The sequence below is a fragment of the Acanthochromis polyacanthus genome, chromosome 21 (genome assembly GCF_021347895.1).
Source record: "Acanthochromis polyacanthus isolate Apoly-LR-REF ecotype Palm Island chromosome 21, KAUST_Apoly_ChrSc, whole genome shotgun sequence".
Taxonomy (NCBI): Eukaryota; Metazoa; Chordata; class Actinopteri; family Pomacentridae; genus Acanthochromis; species Acanthochromis polyacanthus.
The window spans coordinates 30,846,556-30,866,027 of NC_067133.1; the positions used below are offsets into that span (position 1 = coordinate 30,846,556).

The 19,472-nt window shown below is 43.3% G+C and overlaps 1 protein-coding gene across 1 annotated transcript in view; it reads right to left on the reverse strand.

The window, feature by feature from the left end:
• Positions 1-19,472, reverse strand: part of coro7 (coronin 7) — a 109,184-nt gene that overhangs the window by 5,193 nt on the left and 84,519 nt on the right. Inside the window, 19 exon segments of the mRNA XM_051941223.1 lie at positions 3,744-3,830; positions 3,942-4,033; positions 4,112-4,247; positions 4,344-4,460; positions 4,590-4,679; positions 4,751-4,892; positions 5,035-5,120; positions 5,645-5,749; positions 5,975-6,117; positions 6,917-7,003; positions 7,075-7,183; positions 7,261-7,436; positions 7,507-7,666; positions 7,741-7,775; positions 7,778-7,838; positions 7,912-8,010; positions 8,207-8,352; positions 8,437-8,494; positions 9,200-9,254. Of these exon segments, the coding sequence (XP_051797183.1) occupies positions 3,744-3,830; positions 3,942-4,033; positions 4,112-4,247; positions 4,344-4,460; positions 4,590-4,679; positions 4,751-4,892; positions 5,035-5,120; positions 5,645-5,749; positions 5,975-6,117; positions 6,917-7,003; positions 7,075-7,183; positions 7,261-7,436; positions 7,507-7,666; positions 7,741-7,775; positions 7,778-7,838; positions 7,912-8,010; positions 8,207-8,352; positions 8,437-8,494; positions 9,200-9,254 (1,984 nt within the window).

Consider the following 19,472-nt stretch of genomic DNA (forward strand, 5'->3'; position numbering starts at 1 on the left):
AGCAACAATAAGGCATTATCATACAACATTCTGATGAACATTTTATTTTGATCCAGCTTTACTTTTTTACTGTTCTGTTCTATTCTATCCTTATTTTACTTCACTACTTTTATACTTTTACCTTATTGATTTATTTACAGTGGTGTAAAAAAATTTTCAGACATCCCAAACATTTTTATTAGGAATCACTCTGAGGTTTTAAGGTGTAGCTTCAGCTTTAGTCCAATCACACCCATATTACTAAACAAATCCTAAAAAAGCCATTAAAAACTAATCACAGTCTCATAATTAGAGGTAAAGATTTAGATGCAAGAAGAACAGGTTGTTCTGTGTGTACATACATCTATGTTATTATAAATTTAAGATTAAACTTAATTACAATTTATACAATCCTATAGTTTCATTTATCAGAAGCCTTTATCCAAAGACATCCATCCATCCATCCATCCATCCTCTATACACCGCTTCATCCTCACTAGGGTCATGGGGGGTGCTGGAGTCTATCCCAGCTGACTCAGGTGAAGGCAGGGGACACCCTGGACAGGTCACCAGTCTGTCCCAAAGACATCCATCTGAGAGTAAATCCACCAGAAGGATCCATTCAGCAGAAAACAACCTGGAGAAGATCCATAAACAGGTTCTGTTGTGTTTAATCCTGGAGGAAGTTCTTTTGCCAGTTATTGCTCAGAATAGAAAACTAAATGGCAAAATATTAAGAAAATGTCTGGTAGAAAAAGAAACAAGATCTAAATATGACACATTACTACAAGTAAAACAGGATAATAAATGACAGAAAAGTAAGAAGTTCTACCAGCTTTAATACTAAACTGACCATGAAGTTACCCTGACTGTAACTCTGACAGCTGACATCAGGAACAACGTCCTGGATGTTGGAATACACTTCGTTAAAGAAATAAACGTAAATAAATGTCTTATTTACATAAAAAAATGTAAAAGCTGAACTCTGAAAACTCGATCCTGTCTGTTAGATTCCTTCATCTGTTGGTTTGGAAATCACTGGACCAGTTTACAGAAACATTTTAACATTTGAATTTAAGGAATAATAAAAAATGTTTATTTCCAATGAATGCTGAGCAGATCACTGCTCACCAGGAAACCATGGATGGGTTTAAAAAGACTGGATTCACTGAGGAGAGATTATCATAAAACTCAGATAATAGAAACACATACAGATCTTTAAGGTCTTTTAAGATGAATATAGAAAGTAAAAACTAAGAACATATTTATTAAACGTCCTCCTTGTTCTACTGACTCACAGCATCTCTACTGGAGCTCCATTATCACCTTTGTGAGGGTTTCTGTCACAAAGCTGGTGAAAGTTTTGACCTTTTCATGATCATAAACTGCAGCAGAACATCGGCCCGTTGACCAGCGCGTCCAGAACATTGTCCTCCAAAGTCAGGACGGTGAAAAGAACCGCTGCTGTTTACGTCCATCTGGAGACGGACAGGAAATCTGACAGAGACTGAAACTGGTTCAAAAAGTGTTTATTCAAAGACAATAAAGCAGAAATCCATAAACCGTTACTGAGGTAAGACAGAAACAAAACAATGTTTAAGACACCATAGAAAAACAAAGTTCTTTCTCTACACAAGATAATCCAATCCAAGAAGTACGACTTTAGAGAATCACAGAGTAGACACTCACACAACACCTGCCCAACAGGAGCATTAATACTGAACGTTTAATCAACACCATGATTACCGACCACCAGCTCAAATTACACAAGAAGATTAGCTCATTTAGAGAGAAATATCCCAAAACAGTCAAACACCAGCAAAGGTCGAAGAAAAGAAGAAAGAATGGATCATCTAAACGTCTACAGAGTCTCCTAAAGAGTCCAGGAAGAGGAGGTTTGGCTTCGATGCATGAAAACATTTTGATCTCTGCTTCTAAGATTATTCCTGGATGGCAAAAGATTCAATTAAATCTGACTGGCACAAATGCAGCAACAAAATCCAGTTCAAATGGCATTTTAGTCTAATGTTGGCGAACAAAGGAATGAACTTAACGTCACAAGAAAGTCCAGGTCATGTCCAAGCATGAGGCTGGTGACCCTGCTGTCCTCTGAGGGGTTTGACCTGAACCAACAGGAAGACAAGTTCATTAAACAGCTGCATAAATTCACTGTTAACTTACTCAGAAAGTCTGCTTTCTGTTTTCATGTTCGATTTTCTGAAGACACGTTGTGACTCAAATGATGGGTCGGTACAAAATACAAGCAGTGGTCCCACCGTGGAGGTAAAGGTTCACACCAACAACAGCTTTCTACACCAGAATTCACCACAGAACATCCTGACATGCAGACAGGAAGATACTCAGGACACCCAGAGGGTCTTAAGGAGGAAACCAGCAGACAGAGAAGCTGAAGTTCTCATCTGGACCCATGTTCATGGTTGGTTTCTGACACTGAGCTGAAGGTTTATTGCTGAGATCACCTGCAGGTTACTCTGAATGACCAGAAACACTGATTCATGCCGTTGGATCTTCTTGAAGGGGGACTTTTGTGTTAGTAAAGTGAATACTGACATGTTTTCTGACAACACAAAACAGGAACTTATTCCAGATCTTCTGACTGGATTCTGAAGGTTACCAGGATCATGTGGATACTAATATTGTGCGTTAATCTTTGTGTTTTCGGTGAGCTGAGATGTGTGTAGATATCTGGGACGTCTCCTCGTCTCTGATGTTGGCACCAAAACGACGTTTTTAGTCGTCCTGAAGAACAGAAAAACGTCTAATTACACTCGACTCTACCACGGCTTCATAATAGTGTGTATTCACAATATATCAACACGATTCAATCACAGGAGCTTCAGTAGAAACCAACTGGACTTCACTGGTAGGTTCTTGGAGACGTTTCGCCACTCAGTAGGTGAAACATCTCCAAGAACCTACCAGAGAAGTCCAGTTGGTTTCTACTGAAGCTCCTACGACCACCATGACCTGATAACTGAGGATCTACACAGAGATAAAACTAAACTACCAGAAATGATTTCCAGCTTCCAGATTCCAGTCAAACCTCTTCCCTTTAATCACAGGGATGTAAACTGAGCCTCAGCATTTACATTTGTTGGTAAAACCACAGACCTCCAGCCGTTATCTTCACTGAAAAAAGAAGATTTTCTTTCAAAAATAAGGACATTCTGATTGACTCTAAACTTTTGAACAATAGTGTACGTCTAAATTTAACGTCATCATTTATCAGAGCCAAAATCTGTAAAAACAGAAGGAATTTTAACTTTCCAACGACTCTTGAAGTTATCATCTGAAATCTGCTATTTAGCCAGAAAACTCAACAAACCCTCAGATTAGATTCTGTCTCATCAGAAAATAATACAGACATTAGACCAGAAGTCAAAGGATGAAACTTCTGGATCTTCTCGGCTGAACTGTTTCCACAGAGCAGATGTTTGGACCGGAGATGATCACCATGTTTCCTCTACTGCTGGTAACAACTGAGGGAACCTAAAGATGTGGGCTTTGTTGATTCCATTTTTTTCTTTAATTTCTGAAAAATACATTTTAAAAAGTAATTCGACTTTAGTTTCTCCTGCACAGAAGATGTTTTCTCTCCTTCTCCAGGATGTTCTGGTTCCACAGAGCTGCAGGACTTTAAAAATGAACCACAGTGAAGAAACATGGGACCGAAGCTGCTGAGAAGCTGCTTGGAGCTCAGAGGGTTTAGATGATGAAGAAGATGCTCCTGTCCTGTAACTCACCCACTCGTCTTCGTCCACGCCCTGGAAGGACTCCTGAGGCAGCGGCTCGTCCATGTTCCCCAGCTTGGCCACCATGGCGCTGAGCAGCTGGACGACAGAGGAGCAGACATCAGACCAACACCTTCACTGCCTCACATGCATGTTACACGCATGCTACATGACAGACTGTGAGATGGACTGCATGCTTTAGAAGTTCACCTCCTCCTTCTTCTGATCATCCGTCTTCTCCTCCAGGTAGACAGACGACGGCAGGTATTTCCTCACCGGAGCCTCTTTGGGAGCTTCACTCACTGAGGAAACACAGAGCTGCATCAGAAACATCTCAGGAGGCTTCCAGAGCCCTCACTGCTCTACACACTGATCCAGACCTGGCGTCATGTCTTTAGGCTTCAGGCTCATCTTGTTGTGTCGGCCGTTGGATCCTGACAGCCAGGAGGAGGCGGTCAGAGCCGGTTCCCACCAGACCACCGTGTCTGAGTAGACGTCGTCCTGAAAGAACTCTTTCTGCAGACAGACCAACACATTTACAGTCTTCAGTTACAGCCCTGAGGAAGGCCTGCAGTGCTACCGTCTGCCCACCAGGTGGAGCAGTTGGCTCACCTTGACCCTCGGCACCCTGAAGGCCACCGGCTCAATGCTGCTCTTAGTTAGCATCAGCGCTACAGCTACCTCCACCTCACGAACGTTGCACTCTGTCTTGGGCAGGAAGGCCAAACCCTGCAGACACAAACAGGAAACAGCGTCTAAGAGACCTAAAAGACATGAAGAAAAACACATGAAGCTCCTCCTGCTGAAGCCTGGTAGATCCAGACGTGTTGGATCTGGATCTAACAGCCAGGCTGGTACCTTATGAGGATCAGGAGAGTTAAAACTGCTGCATTCAATGAAGTAGGGCTCTTCAGGGATCAGCTCGTAGATGTAGACTCTGGTGTCGCCCTGGAAGAAGAAGAACAGCTTCAGCTTTTGAGCTTCAGCAGAATCATCTCCAGAACGTTGTAGATCTTTACCTTCCCGGTGAGGATGAGGATGCTGGTGTCAGGGTCATAGTAGGGGATGAGGGTGGAGGGGGAGACGTTCACAGGTGTGCTGCTTACAGCTCCAGAGGACAGGTGGTCGGCAGAGAACAGGTACAGGACTCTCTCACTGCGACTGGAGAGGAGGACAAGATGGATTTAATGAGCAGAGAGGACAGGACCAGATCTTCTGCAGGATTCATCAGACTAAGGTCTTCTTTCCTCAGTAGGAGCTACAACATTCAGGTAAAGAACCAGACTGCAGATCCTCTCAGTACCTGTTGAATCCTGACACCAGCAGAAACCTTCCGTCACAGACCCAGACCAGCCGGGCCCCTCGGTGGCCCTCCGGACCCGGACCCTCCTGGAGGTCAGAGAACCAGGAAACAGAAGATTAGCTTTCTGTAACACGGCGTTTCCTGTAAGTGACTTTTTGTGTTAAAGAAGCAGCAACAGTCTGTTAAACAACACAGAGAGTAGAAGGTTTCATAAAGGAGGATTCTAATGAAGAACTTTTACATTCAGTCGGTTTGTGTCTCAGAGTGTTTAGTGGTTTCACTGCATCCAACACAAGCCAAAGACCTGATCTTGTGTTTTAATAAGATGACAAACATCCCACCGGTGGAACTACAACCGCACCATAAATAAAATAAGAGTCCATAATAAGCCAGGTACAATAAAACAAATGTTAAATATTAATATATATATATACTCTCCAGATACACATTTTTACATTCAAAATCAGATAAAACTGATTTAGGTGATAAAAATATTATAAAACAAATCCTAAAAGTATCCCAATGGACTGACAATAAACCCTATAAATAGAACAGGAAACACTAATCAGAGCCTGCTTCCATCCCATAATATACATCATGTTGTTCTTACCTGCACAGGTTCGCTGGACTTACGAGGATCATAGATACGAACTTTCCCGTCCTTACAGACTGTGGCCAGCAGCTGACCGTCAGGACTCCAGGCCAACCCAAACACCTGCACAGGAACCAGGCCAGATACTAGATTTTATATTATATTATATCATATTATATTAAACCTTTAGCTCATGTATGAACTTTAATAATGTAGAAGGAAACATGAGTCTGCAGACCAGTAGAATTATCTGGTTCGTCAGTAAAAGCATCTAAAACACTCAGAGCTTTTCTGAGTTCAGTCTCGTATGGAAGTTCTGCAGTTCTCGCCGGGTTCTTGGTCACCTACCTGGTCCTGGTGTCCAGTGAGAAGCTTCACCTGTTCTCCACTTTCCAGACTCCACAGCCGGACTGAGAGATCGTGGGATGAAGACACCAGGAGGCCACTGGCCAGAGGGTGGAACTTAATGGAGTAGATCTTCTCAGTGTGGCCTGCAGGAGGTACAGAAGACTTTAGTCTGTCATCATCATCTGAGAACTCCTCATGGAGCCTTCAGGAAGGGTTTCTGGAATACTCTGATGTTCTCTCAATACTTGGATGACCTGTTCATTTCCTCTGACTGATGTTTTCAGATGAGTATCATGAATGTCCACCCATCAGCCCCAACATTCTGACCACTGAAGAACATCCATCATCTGCTTATGATCCAACGTTCTGCTGGGAAACCTTCAGTCCTGACATTCATGAGGATGTTTGACATGAACCACCCTCCTAAACTCTGCAGGTCACCAACCATCCACCCCCCGTAGCAACAGCAGTCCTTGATGCCAGTTTCCTCCCTCAGCAGGACAATGCACCCCCAACACACCACAGAACCTGCTCAGGAGAACCCGAGGAACACGACAGAGCTAAACTGTTCACCCGGCTTCCATACTCCCCAGATCCAGATCCAACTGGGCATCTGTGGGCTGGTCCAGGATCAGCTGATCGAGGTAGGTCCCCCTGGAAACCACTGAATCCACTGCCACCATCCTGGTGCCACAGAACATCTCCAGAGTTCTGTGGTACCAGGATGGTGGTAGAGGACTGGTACCACGGACATCAGAGGTCCTGAGTCCATGTGCCACTGGGTCAGGGTAGTTTTAGCAGCATAAAGGGACCAACATAATGTGAGCAGGTGGTCATCATGTTACGGCTGATGGGTGTAAGATGAGTCAGAGCATCTTCAGGGATTAGTCTGTCTCATCACAGTTAGAAATCTAAACCCTGAGCTGGTTCTGTTGGTCCTACCCTGTAAGATGAGCTCCGGCTCAGTCAGAGTCTCTGTCAGTCCACCTTCTGGGACCTGCCAGACCCGGATCTTAGCATCATCCCCAGCTGGAGAGGACAGAGAGGAGACGTTAGCAGGAACTCAGACATGAACATCCTCAGTGGGTGCAGCGACTCACCGACAGCCAGTCTGTGGGAGTCGAAGGGATCCCAGCAGAAGTCGACCACGCTGACGGAGTTCTGGATGGTGGGCAGAGCGGTGTCCGGCAGCCGGCCGGGCTGAGAGCGCTGAGGAAGCAACCGGACACTTATAGCACAGAGTCAGAACTATGAGGACAAACAGACACTCAGCTGATCAACTGTACCTCAAACACGGCGATCTGTCCTCCAGAGATGGCGAGGGGAACGGCCACTCGCTGCCGGTTCACACAGAAGCCGTCACACTCTCCGGGCGTGGTCAGGTTGAGGCCGCGGATGTTGGTGATGTGAGTGTCGCGGTGCATCACGGCTCCCTGGATGTGACGGAACTTAGAGGACGGTCCTGGTGAAAGATCAGTTTAAGTTAATCTGCTGCATCTGTGAGGAGGTTCCTCTAAAAGTTGTGTTTTTACCCAGCATGCTCTGGATGGCCTTGGCGCTCTGGCTGGGACTGGGGCTGGGCAGAAAGCCTGAGGACAGTCCGGAGGTGGAGGAGGGCGATCGGGACGGGACGGCGCTGCTGCTGGACGAGCTGAGAGGACTGCTGGATGTGGAGCATCCACGAGCCTGGTCCTGGAGAACACAAGGTGGTCTTCACTGGTCCACTGACACCGCAGACATCAGCTCAGGTTTATTCTGAAACTCACCTCCTTGCTCCCTTCACTGGACACTTCCTTCTTCACGGCTGTTGCTTCACGGTCGTTGCTTTGGGCCTTTTGTCTGGATGGAGGCTGACCTTCTCCACCTGGAAACAAACAGAGTTTCCTGTCTGAGCGGTCTGGACATGTGGACGAGTGATGTCAGAGCAGATGTGTTACCTGCTGGTTCCCTCCCTTCCACCACTCTTCAGCAGACATGGCTGGAGATGTTCCTGCTGTATCTGGGTAGAGGTCCTCATGGAACTCCTGGCCTGAGTGCTGGAGGACAGACCAGGGTTACTGGGTTACCATGACAACAGTGCAGACAGAGACATGTGATCAGAGACATCAATGAACAACCTGAACTGTGAGAAGTTGTTTGTCTTCTATCTCAGAAACGAACACGTTCAACACATACGAGCACTCAAACAGTAAAGCAGCCCAGTGATTCTGCAGGTGAGGAGCAGCTACACACCTTGCGAGGGACCTGATAGCTGATTGGAACGATGCAGTCGTCCGTCAGCTGCAGCACTCGCATCACTTCACAGGACAGGACGTCCAACGCCAGCTTGGGGACCATGGCGACGCCTCGGGTCGAGTTATCCGTCAGACAGTGGCTCACTGGGGATTTAAAAGGTTTTAAAAAGGCACTGAGAAGAAGAAGAAGAAGAAAGAGGAAGCAGCAGAAAATAAACCAGGTTTTACCTTGAGAGAGGAACGGCTCGGAGGAAGAAACTTCAAAACAGTCGATCACAGAATCTCCCTGCAGGACGAAACAAACCATCATCCAGCCACAAACTGTCTCTAAAATACGATTATCAGCCAAGAAGTGGAATCTACAGAATATCTACTCTATTGTTAGGGTCACTTACAAATGTCCTTATTGTTGAAAGAAAACCACGTTTTTCCGATGCAGATAGCATGAAATGAATGATAAATCCAGTGTAGACATAGTTAATGTGGTAAATGACTATTCTAGCTGTAAACGGCTGATTTTTAATGGAATATCTCCATAGGGGTACAGAGGAACATTTCCATCAACCATCACTCCTGTGTTCTAATGCTACATTGTGTTAGCTAATGGTGCTGAAAGGCTCATTGATGGTTATGTTAGCACATGGATAAAAGTGGGAGTTTTCATGGAGAACATGGAATTGTCTGGATGAACCCAAACTTTTGAACGTTAGTGTAGATATGCAGACTGTAGATTATTGGTAAAGTTGACTTAACTTTAACAAGAATCTACAGTCTACTGTCCTGAACTTTACCAAGAACCTACAGTGTACTCACATTTCCTAACTAAATTCATCCTGAATGGCACAAGAACGTCCCTGAAAACATTCAGAGGTTCTTGAGCGGCTCAAGTTTCATTTAATGTTATCTTCATTGAAAAAGCTGCTTCTCTTTCTAAAATAAGGACATTTCTAAGAAACCCCAGACTCTCCTCAGTAGAATTCATGGATCTTACAGTTCCAGCCAGCAGCAGCAGACCGGTGTCTTCATCAAATAGGGGGATCGTCATCCTGAAGACAAACAGAAGAGAAGAAAACAGGAAATGAGACGATCTGTGGATGAAGTTTTACTGCTTCACCACTAGATGGAGGCCAAACCCAGTTCTAGGTCCAGAAGAAGGTCTGGTGATCTCAGATCTTGAGTCTCTGAACCCGTCAGTGGTTCTTATGTTTTTAACTTCAAGCATGAGGAAAAACTAAAACTGATTTATAAAACAGACAACCAGACTGAAAGGGGATTAAAAGCTTTCACTGTTTATTAATGTGCTGATAGTTCATTTGATTGATTGATTTTCGATGAAGATATTTATAATTTTAATATGTAAAGACAAATACCAAATAAACAAGGAATGAATATTACACACACACACACACACACACACCACACACACACACACACACACACACACACACACACACACACACACATATCCATACAAAACACAATCATGTAGTGATATTCCATAATTCTGGACCAGGTCTACAGATTATTTTATTAATCTCTAAATGTCAGAAGATAACATTTTCCTTGAGTCCAATAACACTAAAATCTTCAAATGTGTTGTTTTGTCCAACAAACCAAAGAGTGTCTGAATCCTATAAAACAGGATCATGAAGAGTTTGATGGTTTTCTCTTATTTTTCGGTTAATCGACTGAACTCTGGAACCGTCACCTGCTTCCTCTCATGATTCCAGCTAAGAGGATTAAAACTCAAAGAGCTTTTCACTAAACAGGGAAGTAAAACTGGATTTAGCAACAAAACCAAACAGGAAATGCTTTCATAGTCAGATCTGTCATCGTTCCTGCTATTAACCCTGTCCTGGTTGGACGGACGCTGGAGGTTCTGGTGTTTCTCTGATCAGTTCATCACCGACAGGCCAATGATGATGATGATGCTATTCTGAGGAAACACCACATGAAGCCAGGCCAACAGAGCGCTGATGTAATGCTCCAAGTATGACAACATAATGACAGACCGTGTTCAGGCGTGTCGACACGCAACCGTTTGTTCAGCTGACATGAGAGAGACGGAAACACGTTCTGGAGAATTTAGATAAGAAGAAGATTCTCACAGTTGACAAACAAACCTGGAGTTCAGGACCAATCACAGCAGCTTTACTCTGCTGTTCCATTTCTAGTCATTAGTTCAGTAAACTGAGATCAGTGGAGCCAAACAGGTGAAGTTCTACCAGGAAAATGAAATATTACCTCGTATTTATGGATGAGGCAGAACGCACCGACAATAATGGAAATATATCATGTTTAGAGAAGCAAAAGGAAGTATAAAGTCAGGTAGTTATGAGTAGAAATTAAACAGTAAAACTTCACAGAGAGACAAGTGTGTATATGGGCTATATTGATCAATAATAGGTATTGATTGGTTCAGCTTCCACATCAATGGTAGCATTTTATTCCATGTTTTCTGTGCTGTTTGCTAACCCTACTCTAATCACAGTAACAGGGTTGCTAATCCATGCTAATGTGATCTTTTCTCAGCAGTAGAAGCTAGATATTAGCTAGCTGTTACTGCTGACCAAGAGGACAAACTGACTGATGGAAAACAGTCCAAGAATGAGTCTGATCCTGATAATATGAGGTAGAGAGAGACATTCAATCAAGGCTGACAATGGATGAAAAGATGGAAAATAGAAGAGAGGACATAGCTTTGCTCTGCACATTCTTCAGGAAAACTGTTGAGGATGGAAATGACAAAAACAAGACAGAAAACAACAACCAATGAGACACAAAATGACGAAAACATCACCAGGTTCTGCTAACATGTTGTGGGACACGTTTCATGTATAATAATTATTATTTAAAATATTATATTGTTTAAAAAATGCTCCCACAGTTACAGAGACATCAATGAAGAAATAAAACCCAAAAAAGGAAATTTAAATGTGATTCTGACTGTTGAGATTCAGTTTGGTCATCAGGGGGATGGGACAAGAGAAAAATGACATTTTTGGGGAACTCCAGATTTATTTGGTATTTTAAAATATTTTCAAACATTTTTTTCTCCTAGTTTTTATAGATTTGGTCTCAGGACAAGAACATTTACACAACTGCTGCAAGTTTTAGTATTTTCCGCATGGATTATGTGATGTAAAATGTCCTCCAGTTTTGGAATGATCCTGAACCTGTAGAGCCACATGCTGGTTAGCATTAGCAGTCAGACTGAACTACAGTCCTTTAGCTGTCATGTAAATGTTTAGAGTGTCTCCAGAATGATGTCTGACTGTCCTGTTCAGGTTGTGTTTCTGACTGTTCCTCCTGTAATGATCCACCTCTGAGCAGAACCTGGTCCTCAGACCTCAGACTCCTCGTTAGACCGGCTGTGTTCCCACGTCCCGGTGCGTCCACAGGGAGTCCATAAACACACCGTTCCCACAGCCCCTCCATCCTGTCCTGCTGAACACCACCAAGCCTCCACCCTGAGCTGCCTTTGTGCCTCCAAACCCAATTATTTCTCTTATCTCTGCTGTTCTCACAGTCAAACAGCTGTATAATAAGAGTGGATAGTGGCCTCTGTTTACTGTCGCCTTCATGCTCCACCTCACACACTGTTTCTCACACAGGAAAACACACACATGTGCATACTTACATGCACAAACACGCATGCATGTATGTGCTAATAATGCAGCCTTTTAGGCTGCATGTGTGCATACTTACACACGTGGACAAAATTGTTGGTACCCCTCAGTTAAAGAAGGAAAAACCCACAATTCTCACTGAAATCACTTGAAACTCACAAAAGTAACAATAAATAAAAATTATTGAAAATTAAATAATCAAAAACAGCCATCACTTTTGAATTGTTGATTAACATAATTATTTAAAAAAACAAACTAATGAAACAGGCCTGGACAAAAATGATGGTACCTCTATAAAAGATTGAAAACTATTTGACCAGAGTGACATGATTAACTCAGGTGTGTCATTTAATTGACATCACAGGTGTTTCCAACTCATAATCAGTCAGTCTGCCTATTTAAAGGGAGACAAGTAGTCACCCTGCTGTTTGGTGAAAAGGTGTGTACCACACTGAACATGGACAACAGAAAGCGAAGGAGAGAATTGTCCCAGGACATCCGAAAAAAAATGATAGACAAACATCTTAAAGGTAAAGGCTTAAGACCATCTCTAAACAGCTTGAAGTTCCTGTGACAACAGTGGCTCATATTATTCAGAAGTTCAAGACCCACGGGACAGTAGCCAACCTCCCTGGACGTGGCCGCAAGAGGAAAATCGATGACAAATTGAAGAGACGGATCGTTGGAATTGTATCCAAAGAGCCCAGAGCAACCTCCAAAGAAATTAAAGGTGAACTCCAAGGCCAAGGTACATCAGTGTCAGATCGCACCATTCGTCGTTGTTTGAGCCAAAGTGGACTTCATGGGAGACGACCAAGGAGGACACCACTGCTGAAAAAAACTCATAAAAAAGCCAGACTGGAATTTGCAAAAATGCATGTTGACAAGCCACAAAGCTTCTGGGAGAATGTCCTTTGGACAGATGAGACCAAACTGGAGCTTTTTGGTAAGGCACATCAACTCTATGTTCATAGACTCAAAAACCAAGCATACGAAGAAAAGAACACTGTCCCTACGGTGAAACATGGAGGAGGCTCAGTAATGTTTTGGGGCTGCTTTGCTGCATCTGGCACAGGGTGTCTTGAAAGTGTGCAAGATACGATGAAATCTGAAGACTATCAAGGCATTCTGGAGAGAAATGTGCTGCCTAGTGTCAGAAAGCTTGGTCTCAGTCGCAGGTCACGGGTCTTCCAACAGGACAACGATCCAAAACACACAGCCAAAAACACCCAAGAATGGCTGAGAGAAAAGCGTTGGACTATTCTAAAGTGGCCTTCTATGAGCCCAGATCTGAATCCCATTGAACATATGTGGAAGGAGCTGAAACATGCCATTTGGAGAAGACACCCATCAAACCTGAGACAACTGGAGCTGTTTGCTCATGAGGAGTGGGCCAAAATACCTGTTGACAGCTGCAGAACGCTCATTGACAAATACAGAAATCGTTTAATTGCAGTGATTGCCTCAAAAGGTTGTGCAACAAAATATTAAGTTATGGGTACCATCATTTTTGTCCAGCCCTATTTCATTAGTTTGTTTTTTAAATAATTATGTTAATCAACAATTCAGAAGTGATGGCTGATTTTGATTATTTAATTTTCAATAAATTTTTTTTATTGTTACTTTTGTGAGTTTCAAGTGATTTCAGTGAGAATTGTGGGTTTTTCCTTCTTTAACTGAGGGGTACCAACAATTTTGTCCACGTGTGTAGATGCACATGTATGTACTAAAAACGTCGCCTTAACATGCATGTATGTATTAGAAATGCAGCCTCATGCACGTGTGTGCACGTATTACTGGCAGCATGCTGTTGGTTCAGGGATCGGTTTGTTCTGCAAATCTCTGTCACATGATCTGATTATGAAAAAAGAAAAACTATGCAGGAGAAGGTGTGTGTGTGTGTGTGTGTGTGTGTGTGTGTGTGTGTGTGTGTGTGTGTGTGTGTGTGTGTGTGTGTGTGTGTGTGTGTGTGTGTGTGTGTGTGTGTGTGTGTGTGTGTGTGTGTGTGTGTGTGTGTGTGTGTGTGTGTGTGTGTGTACGCACACTAATTCAGACCTTTTCAGTGGAACCAGTTTAACCAACACATGCTAATTATTCTTCAGCAGTAGAATAAACTGGAACAGCAGCTAAACTGACCTGGAGGAGGTTCTAAGTTTTATTTTTAAGTTTTAGGTTTTATTTTTAGATTTTATTTCTAGGTTTTAGGTTTTATTTAAGTTTCAGGTTTATTTTTATATTTTATTTTTAGGTTTGACTTTAAAGTTTAGGTTTTTTAGTTTTAGTTTTATATTTTAGGTTTTAGGTTTAAAGTTTTAGGTTTTATTTTAATATTTTTTTTAGGTTATAAAGTTTCCAGGTTTTAGGTTTTATTTTACATTTTATTTCAAGGTATTAGGTTTTATATTTTAAGTTTTAGTTTCTAGGTTTTAGGTTTTATTTTTATATTTTATTTCTAGGTTTCAGGTTTTATATTTTAAGTTTGAGTTTGCAGGTTTCCGTTCCTCCAGCAGCTGACTCCTCCGGCTACCACAGAGCAGAGATCGACGCCTCCCGTCCGTCTGCCATCGCCTCAGCCTGAACTTCACTAAACCACCTCCTGCTCCTGACAGCAGCCTTCAGCACCGCAGATAAAACGGCTTTATGAGAATCTGGGCACGAGCCTGCATCAGTGCACGTACAATAATGTGATCATGAGGCTGAGATAGTGTAAATCACTGGAATAACTGACTAATGGAGGCCAGACAAAAGGACATGAGGATGACAGACGGAGCTGAGTGGGTCTGAACTGGAGAAAGAGAGAACCTGAGAGCTAAATCAGAGATTCAGATGATGGTAGAACCTCCAGAGGAACACATTATGAGGAAAACTCTATGTTCTCCTGATCTTACAGCATGCACTAATGAAAATGCTGACATTCTGATCCTCAATAAAGACCTGTAGCGTCCCACTGATAGCATCACACAGCAGCAACATGGAGTCCATGTTCCAGAGAGCAGGAGGAGGTTCTGGTTCTGGGCTGAGCTGGACCAGATCAGTATCAGTCAAGGGACCTTTCTCTGTCCGGTGAATCACGGCCTCCAGCCTTACCACTAAAAACACTCTCTGGACGGCAGATAAGCTCCAGATGACACGCAGCAGCTCGCCAGGAACAAGAAGAAAGAGTCTTTGAGGAACACGGAGCCCAAAAAAGCAGCTGTTTGTCTCAGCGTTCAGAGTTTAGTCTGACTGAACCTCTAAACGCTCTTCTAAGGTGCTCAGCAGAAGAATCTAAAACCAGCCGGCAGGTTCTTCAGTGTTTTAGAATAAATGTCTGTCTGGTAGGAGAGCTACTGTCGGGTCGGTGGTTATCAGAACCTGAGGAGATGCTGCTAAACTCACCAGAACCAAACAAAACTCTAGATTCAGAGACTTAAAACCAGAAAAGTGAGAAGTTAAAGTCCAGAATGTGACTCTGCTCACTGAGCTGCAGTCGACTCAGATATTCATCAGGTGTTTCATCAGATTCATCAGAGTGGATGAGTCTAGATTTACTCTCCAGGTTTAAGAGCTTTTTAGGTTTTCAGCTTCTGTTTGTGTGATTTCTCATTCAAACCTGTTCGTGGAGTTACTGTTCACTGGCTGTTAATTAAATTTACTATTTATGAGGACAGATGAGTTAGGAGCTGTTAATTCACTTTATCTGACAAATATTACAGCTTTTAATTCAACTAGCAGCAGATTCAGTTGTCTTCAGCCGTTAGCAGCTTCAGGCGTTAGCATGCTAACGGGTCCTCAGCGACAATAAAAACACACAAAGTACAGCAAAGAGGAGAATGAATAGTTTAGCAGGTTGTTGTCAGAGTTCATCCTCTGTTTCATGAAGTTTAGAGCAGATATTCATTATTATTATTTCTCTTTAGACTGTAACAGAGGACAGCTAGGCTAAAGCTAAGCTAATTAGGCTATAAAGGAAGTGACAAATACTCAGGGTTTCAGTTAAACTCCAGAAACATTCCTTTCATTTTTAAAATATTGATTGTATGCCTCACTGTGCCCCTGAACACAGACACAGGATAACGTGGTTTCAGATGAATCAGTGAAATATTTGCTATGAGGAACTAAAGAGCTAACGAACTAACTCAGAGCTGCCGGAGAACTTTAAAACTTCATCCTCTGATGAAGACTCTGAGCAGCAGATTACCTCTCTGTCCTCATGAAGACCTCCTGATTCAAGACTTAGCACACAGCTAAAGGTTTTATCTACGCTGCTCCCAGTAGCTGGACAATGGGAGGACTGGAGCAGAACAAGCTGCTGATATTAATGAGGATCCAGAACAACACAGGAACCGTCTGGTCGGGTTCCAGGGTTTCTAGAATTACATAAATAAAAAATAAAAACTTTTTCCACTGGGGATGTTTGAGTGCAAATGATGGACGATCATGGAAAAGATCACACTGAACAATCACTGATGATGGCCTTCAAACTGATTCACCAAAATCCAGCAGAAAGTGTTCCAACAGCAGGAAAATGAACCAGATATCTGATGAACTTTACCACCTCAGTAGACCCAGAATCAGGCCAGAGTTTCCACCAGTGAGTCCATCACATTTTACACCGACTGGGCCTTTAACTGAAATACTTCAACCGGCTGGTTTCAGTCCCACAGGAGAAACCAAAGTTTCAGCTCTGACCTTCTACCACCCAGTAAGAGCTCCAAGTCTGCTGTGGTTCTGGATGGAACATCTGAGCTTCTAGTTATTATCAGGGCGCTCTAGGAACAGAAGAATCTCGGGGATTTTTAGAAGACAGAAAAAGATTTTCCAGAAACCCAGAAGACTCTCAATCCACGGAGATAAAACTAAAGATTGTGTTTCCAAAGTTGCAGCTGAATTTCCAAAACTGTGCAGCCAAAGAAAATACGTCACGTTTCCTCGTTGCTCAGGAACCAATTAAACATTTTCAGGTTTCCGTCTTGTTTGAATCAGAAACTGAATTGAAACTTAGGATGAAAACCTTTTTCAGGGCAGACAGAAACCAGAGACTCCCTGAAACAGAAGAAAAAAGAAACACCTTCAGAACAGGTAACGTGTTAGTAGATCTCTGGTTTATGATAAAGGACCACTAAGGAGGACCCTGCAGGGCTTTATTCGGTCTGCAGGCTCAGTTTAAAGTGTTCCTGAGCGCCTCAGACTCGATGAGTTCAGGATCCTAAGCAGCCGTAGGAGTCGCCCTGCTGAGAGCTGAAATGGACCAAAGAGCAGCAGAATTTCCAGCGAGTGTTTGGTTTCCACACCGTGTTTAATAAGTGCTGCCGGCTCTGCCTCCAGTTCATTAGAAGGAATTAGGGTTGACGCACTGCGTTCCTGAAGGGAAAGAAAAGCCGGGACTGTCAGCGGAGGCCAACTGTGGCCGATCTGAGGCCCAGCGACCGGCCTCTCAGATGGGCTGCCAAGCTGCCCTCCTTTCTGCTCGCTTCGCTGGGCCCCTGACAACCACAGCAGCATGTAGGGATGCTCACATCTAGGATTTAATTAAACTCAGGAGTCTTATGTGACCCCAGACACCCCCAGATCCACGCGGAAAACTCCGTCCTGAAGAAACAGAAGAATGCTTCATTCCATCCCGACTGTTATCAGAACTCCATCTTCACCAGGATGAACATCTCAGTTAATCCTCTGATCAGAAAACAGCCTCCTGCAGAACAAACCCTAAACTGAGCTCAGAGCAGCTGAACACTGAGCTGATGACCACACGATGGACAGTCCATCTGGTCCACAGAACGAGAAAAATGGAAACCCAGAACTTTATTTTTACAACCAGAGACTAAGAGAGGAAACAGATATTTAGACAGAACTGTTAAACGTCGACTCATCGAAGACAAATACGACTCCACACAAACACAAAAACCCACAAAGACCTTTACATAAGAGTTAAACAGCAGCCAGGACATAAACAGGAGGAGGTCAGGGATCAAACTGAGGGGAAGTAAAAGTGTGAAGGAGCTAATATCTAAATAAATAAATACAAAGACATATTAAATACATGGACAGAGGTACGGCAGCAGAAAACAGGGTTACATCTCTGGTGTCTTCATGGAGACTGATGACGATCGCCGGGCTGTGGAGGAGGAAGAGAAACGTTCCGCTTTAACCTCAGAGTTCAGCATCAAGGCTCAGGATTGATGACCGTTAAATGACCCGGGGCCTGGGAACCTTCAGCAGGAAGCTAGGAGCAGCCAGGAGGACCGGCTGAAGGGGACAGGGTCAGGAGGGTCAGGACCTCCAGGACCTCCACGACTGTCTACCACACCAGGAGAGTCCGGCTCTGGTCACATTTTCAGAACTAACCAGACAGAGATGCACGTGCTGAAGAAGCCGAGGTTGATGGATTATTAGCCAACAGTATTTCATAAACACTTTGATTCAACATCTGTCCTCTGGTCTGACAGCTTCACAAACTGTCTGAAGAAGCCTCCTCCTGTAAAGTAGAAGCTCTGAAGGCCTCCTCTGTCTGCGTTACAGCTCATTTAAACCTTTCATTTATCAGACCCTTCTATCCATCTGAGAGGAGCTCCACCAGAAGAAACACCTCACTGGACCCTGATCGGGGTTTGAACCACCGACCTCCTGAGCCAAAGCCAAGGACTAAATAACTAAAAGAATAAATACATATCTGTCTCTTTAGGTTCAGTCTTTCATTAAAGTCGTTCTCTTCCATGTGTAAAACAAAAGTAAAGGAAAAAGACTTTGTATAGAAAATAACATGAAATAAGATAAGACATCCCATCTGTGGATCTAAAGGAGAAATCAAGCAGCGTGGAATAAAAAGACACTATTAATGATTATGTGTAAATATGTGTGTGTATCAGTGTCCATGGTAAAAATAGTCCTTATAAAGTAAAACCCCTTAAATAAACCGTACAGATGAGACGGTTCTAAATCAGATCTCTTGTCCTGCTCAGTAATTATTCTGCATACCAGAGCTGTAACTCACAGACGTTCTCTCTGGGTTCTAAAAGGGAACGAAGTGGAGATGAGGTCAGTCTTTGGTTCTCTCTAATCTGTTTTTCCTGCTGTGGAAAAGCCACAAGTCCAAACGGTTGCTGTTCTAACCTACAGAACTCTAAAAGCCGATGAATGATGAGCGCTTGTTAAAACAGCTGCAGACTGTGGTCCATCAGACCTTCTAGTGTCTGCAGATACAATCCAACCAATCAGACGCCTCCACTGGACTAAGACCAGGACGTTTACTGATGAATATTTTCTTGACATTGTGCCAGAGCTCCTGAAGGAGGATCCAGACTTTAAAACATACGTGTCCTGCAGTACATGACTACTTTCCTTCATGGACGTCCAGGACAGGACCATTGGAAACGCTGGAGCCATAAAACCAGTAATTTACAGACACTAAACATGACTGTTTCATGTTTGTTTTCCTTCAGGCTGTGCGCAGATGACTGAGAGAAATATAAACCCTAAAACAACTTGTTCAGACCTTTTCTGTTCCATTCCTGCTCGGCTCAGAGCTATAAAAACCCTGTGGATTTCTGTCCTTCATGTTTGGACTCCTCCAGTGCTGCTTTATCAGGCCGTCAGCTGATTTATCTCTGACTGTCACTGTGTCCAAACCTGCTGCTTCTTATCTCTCTGTACCCT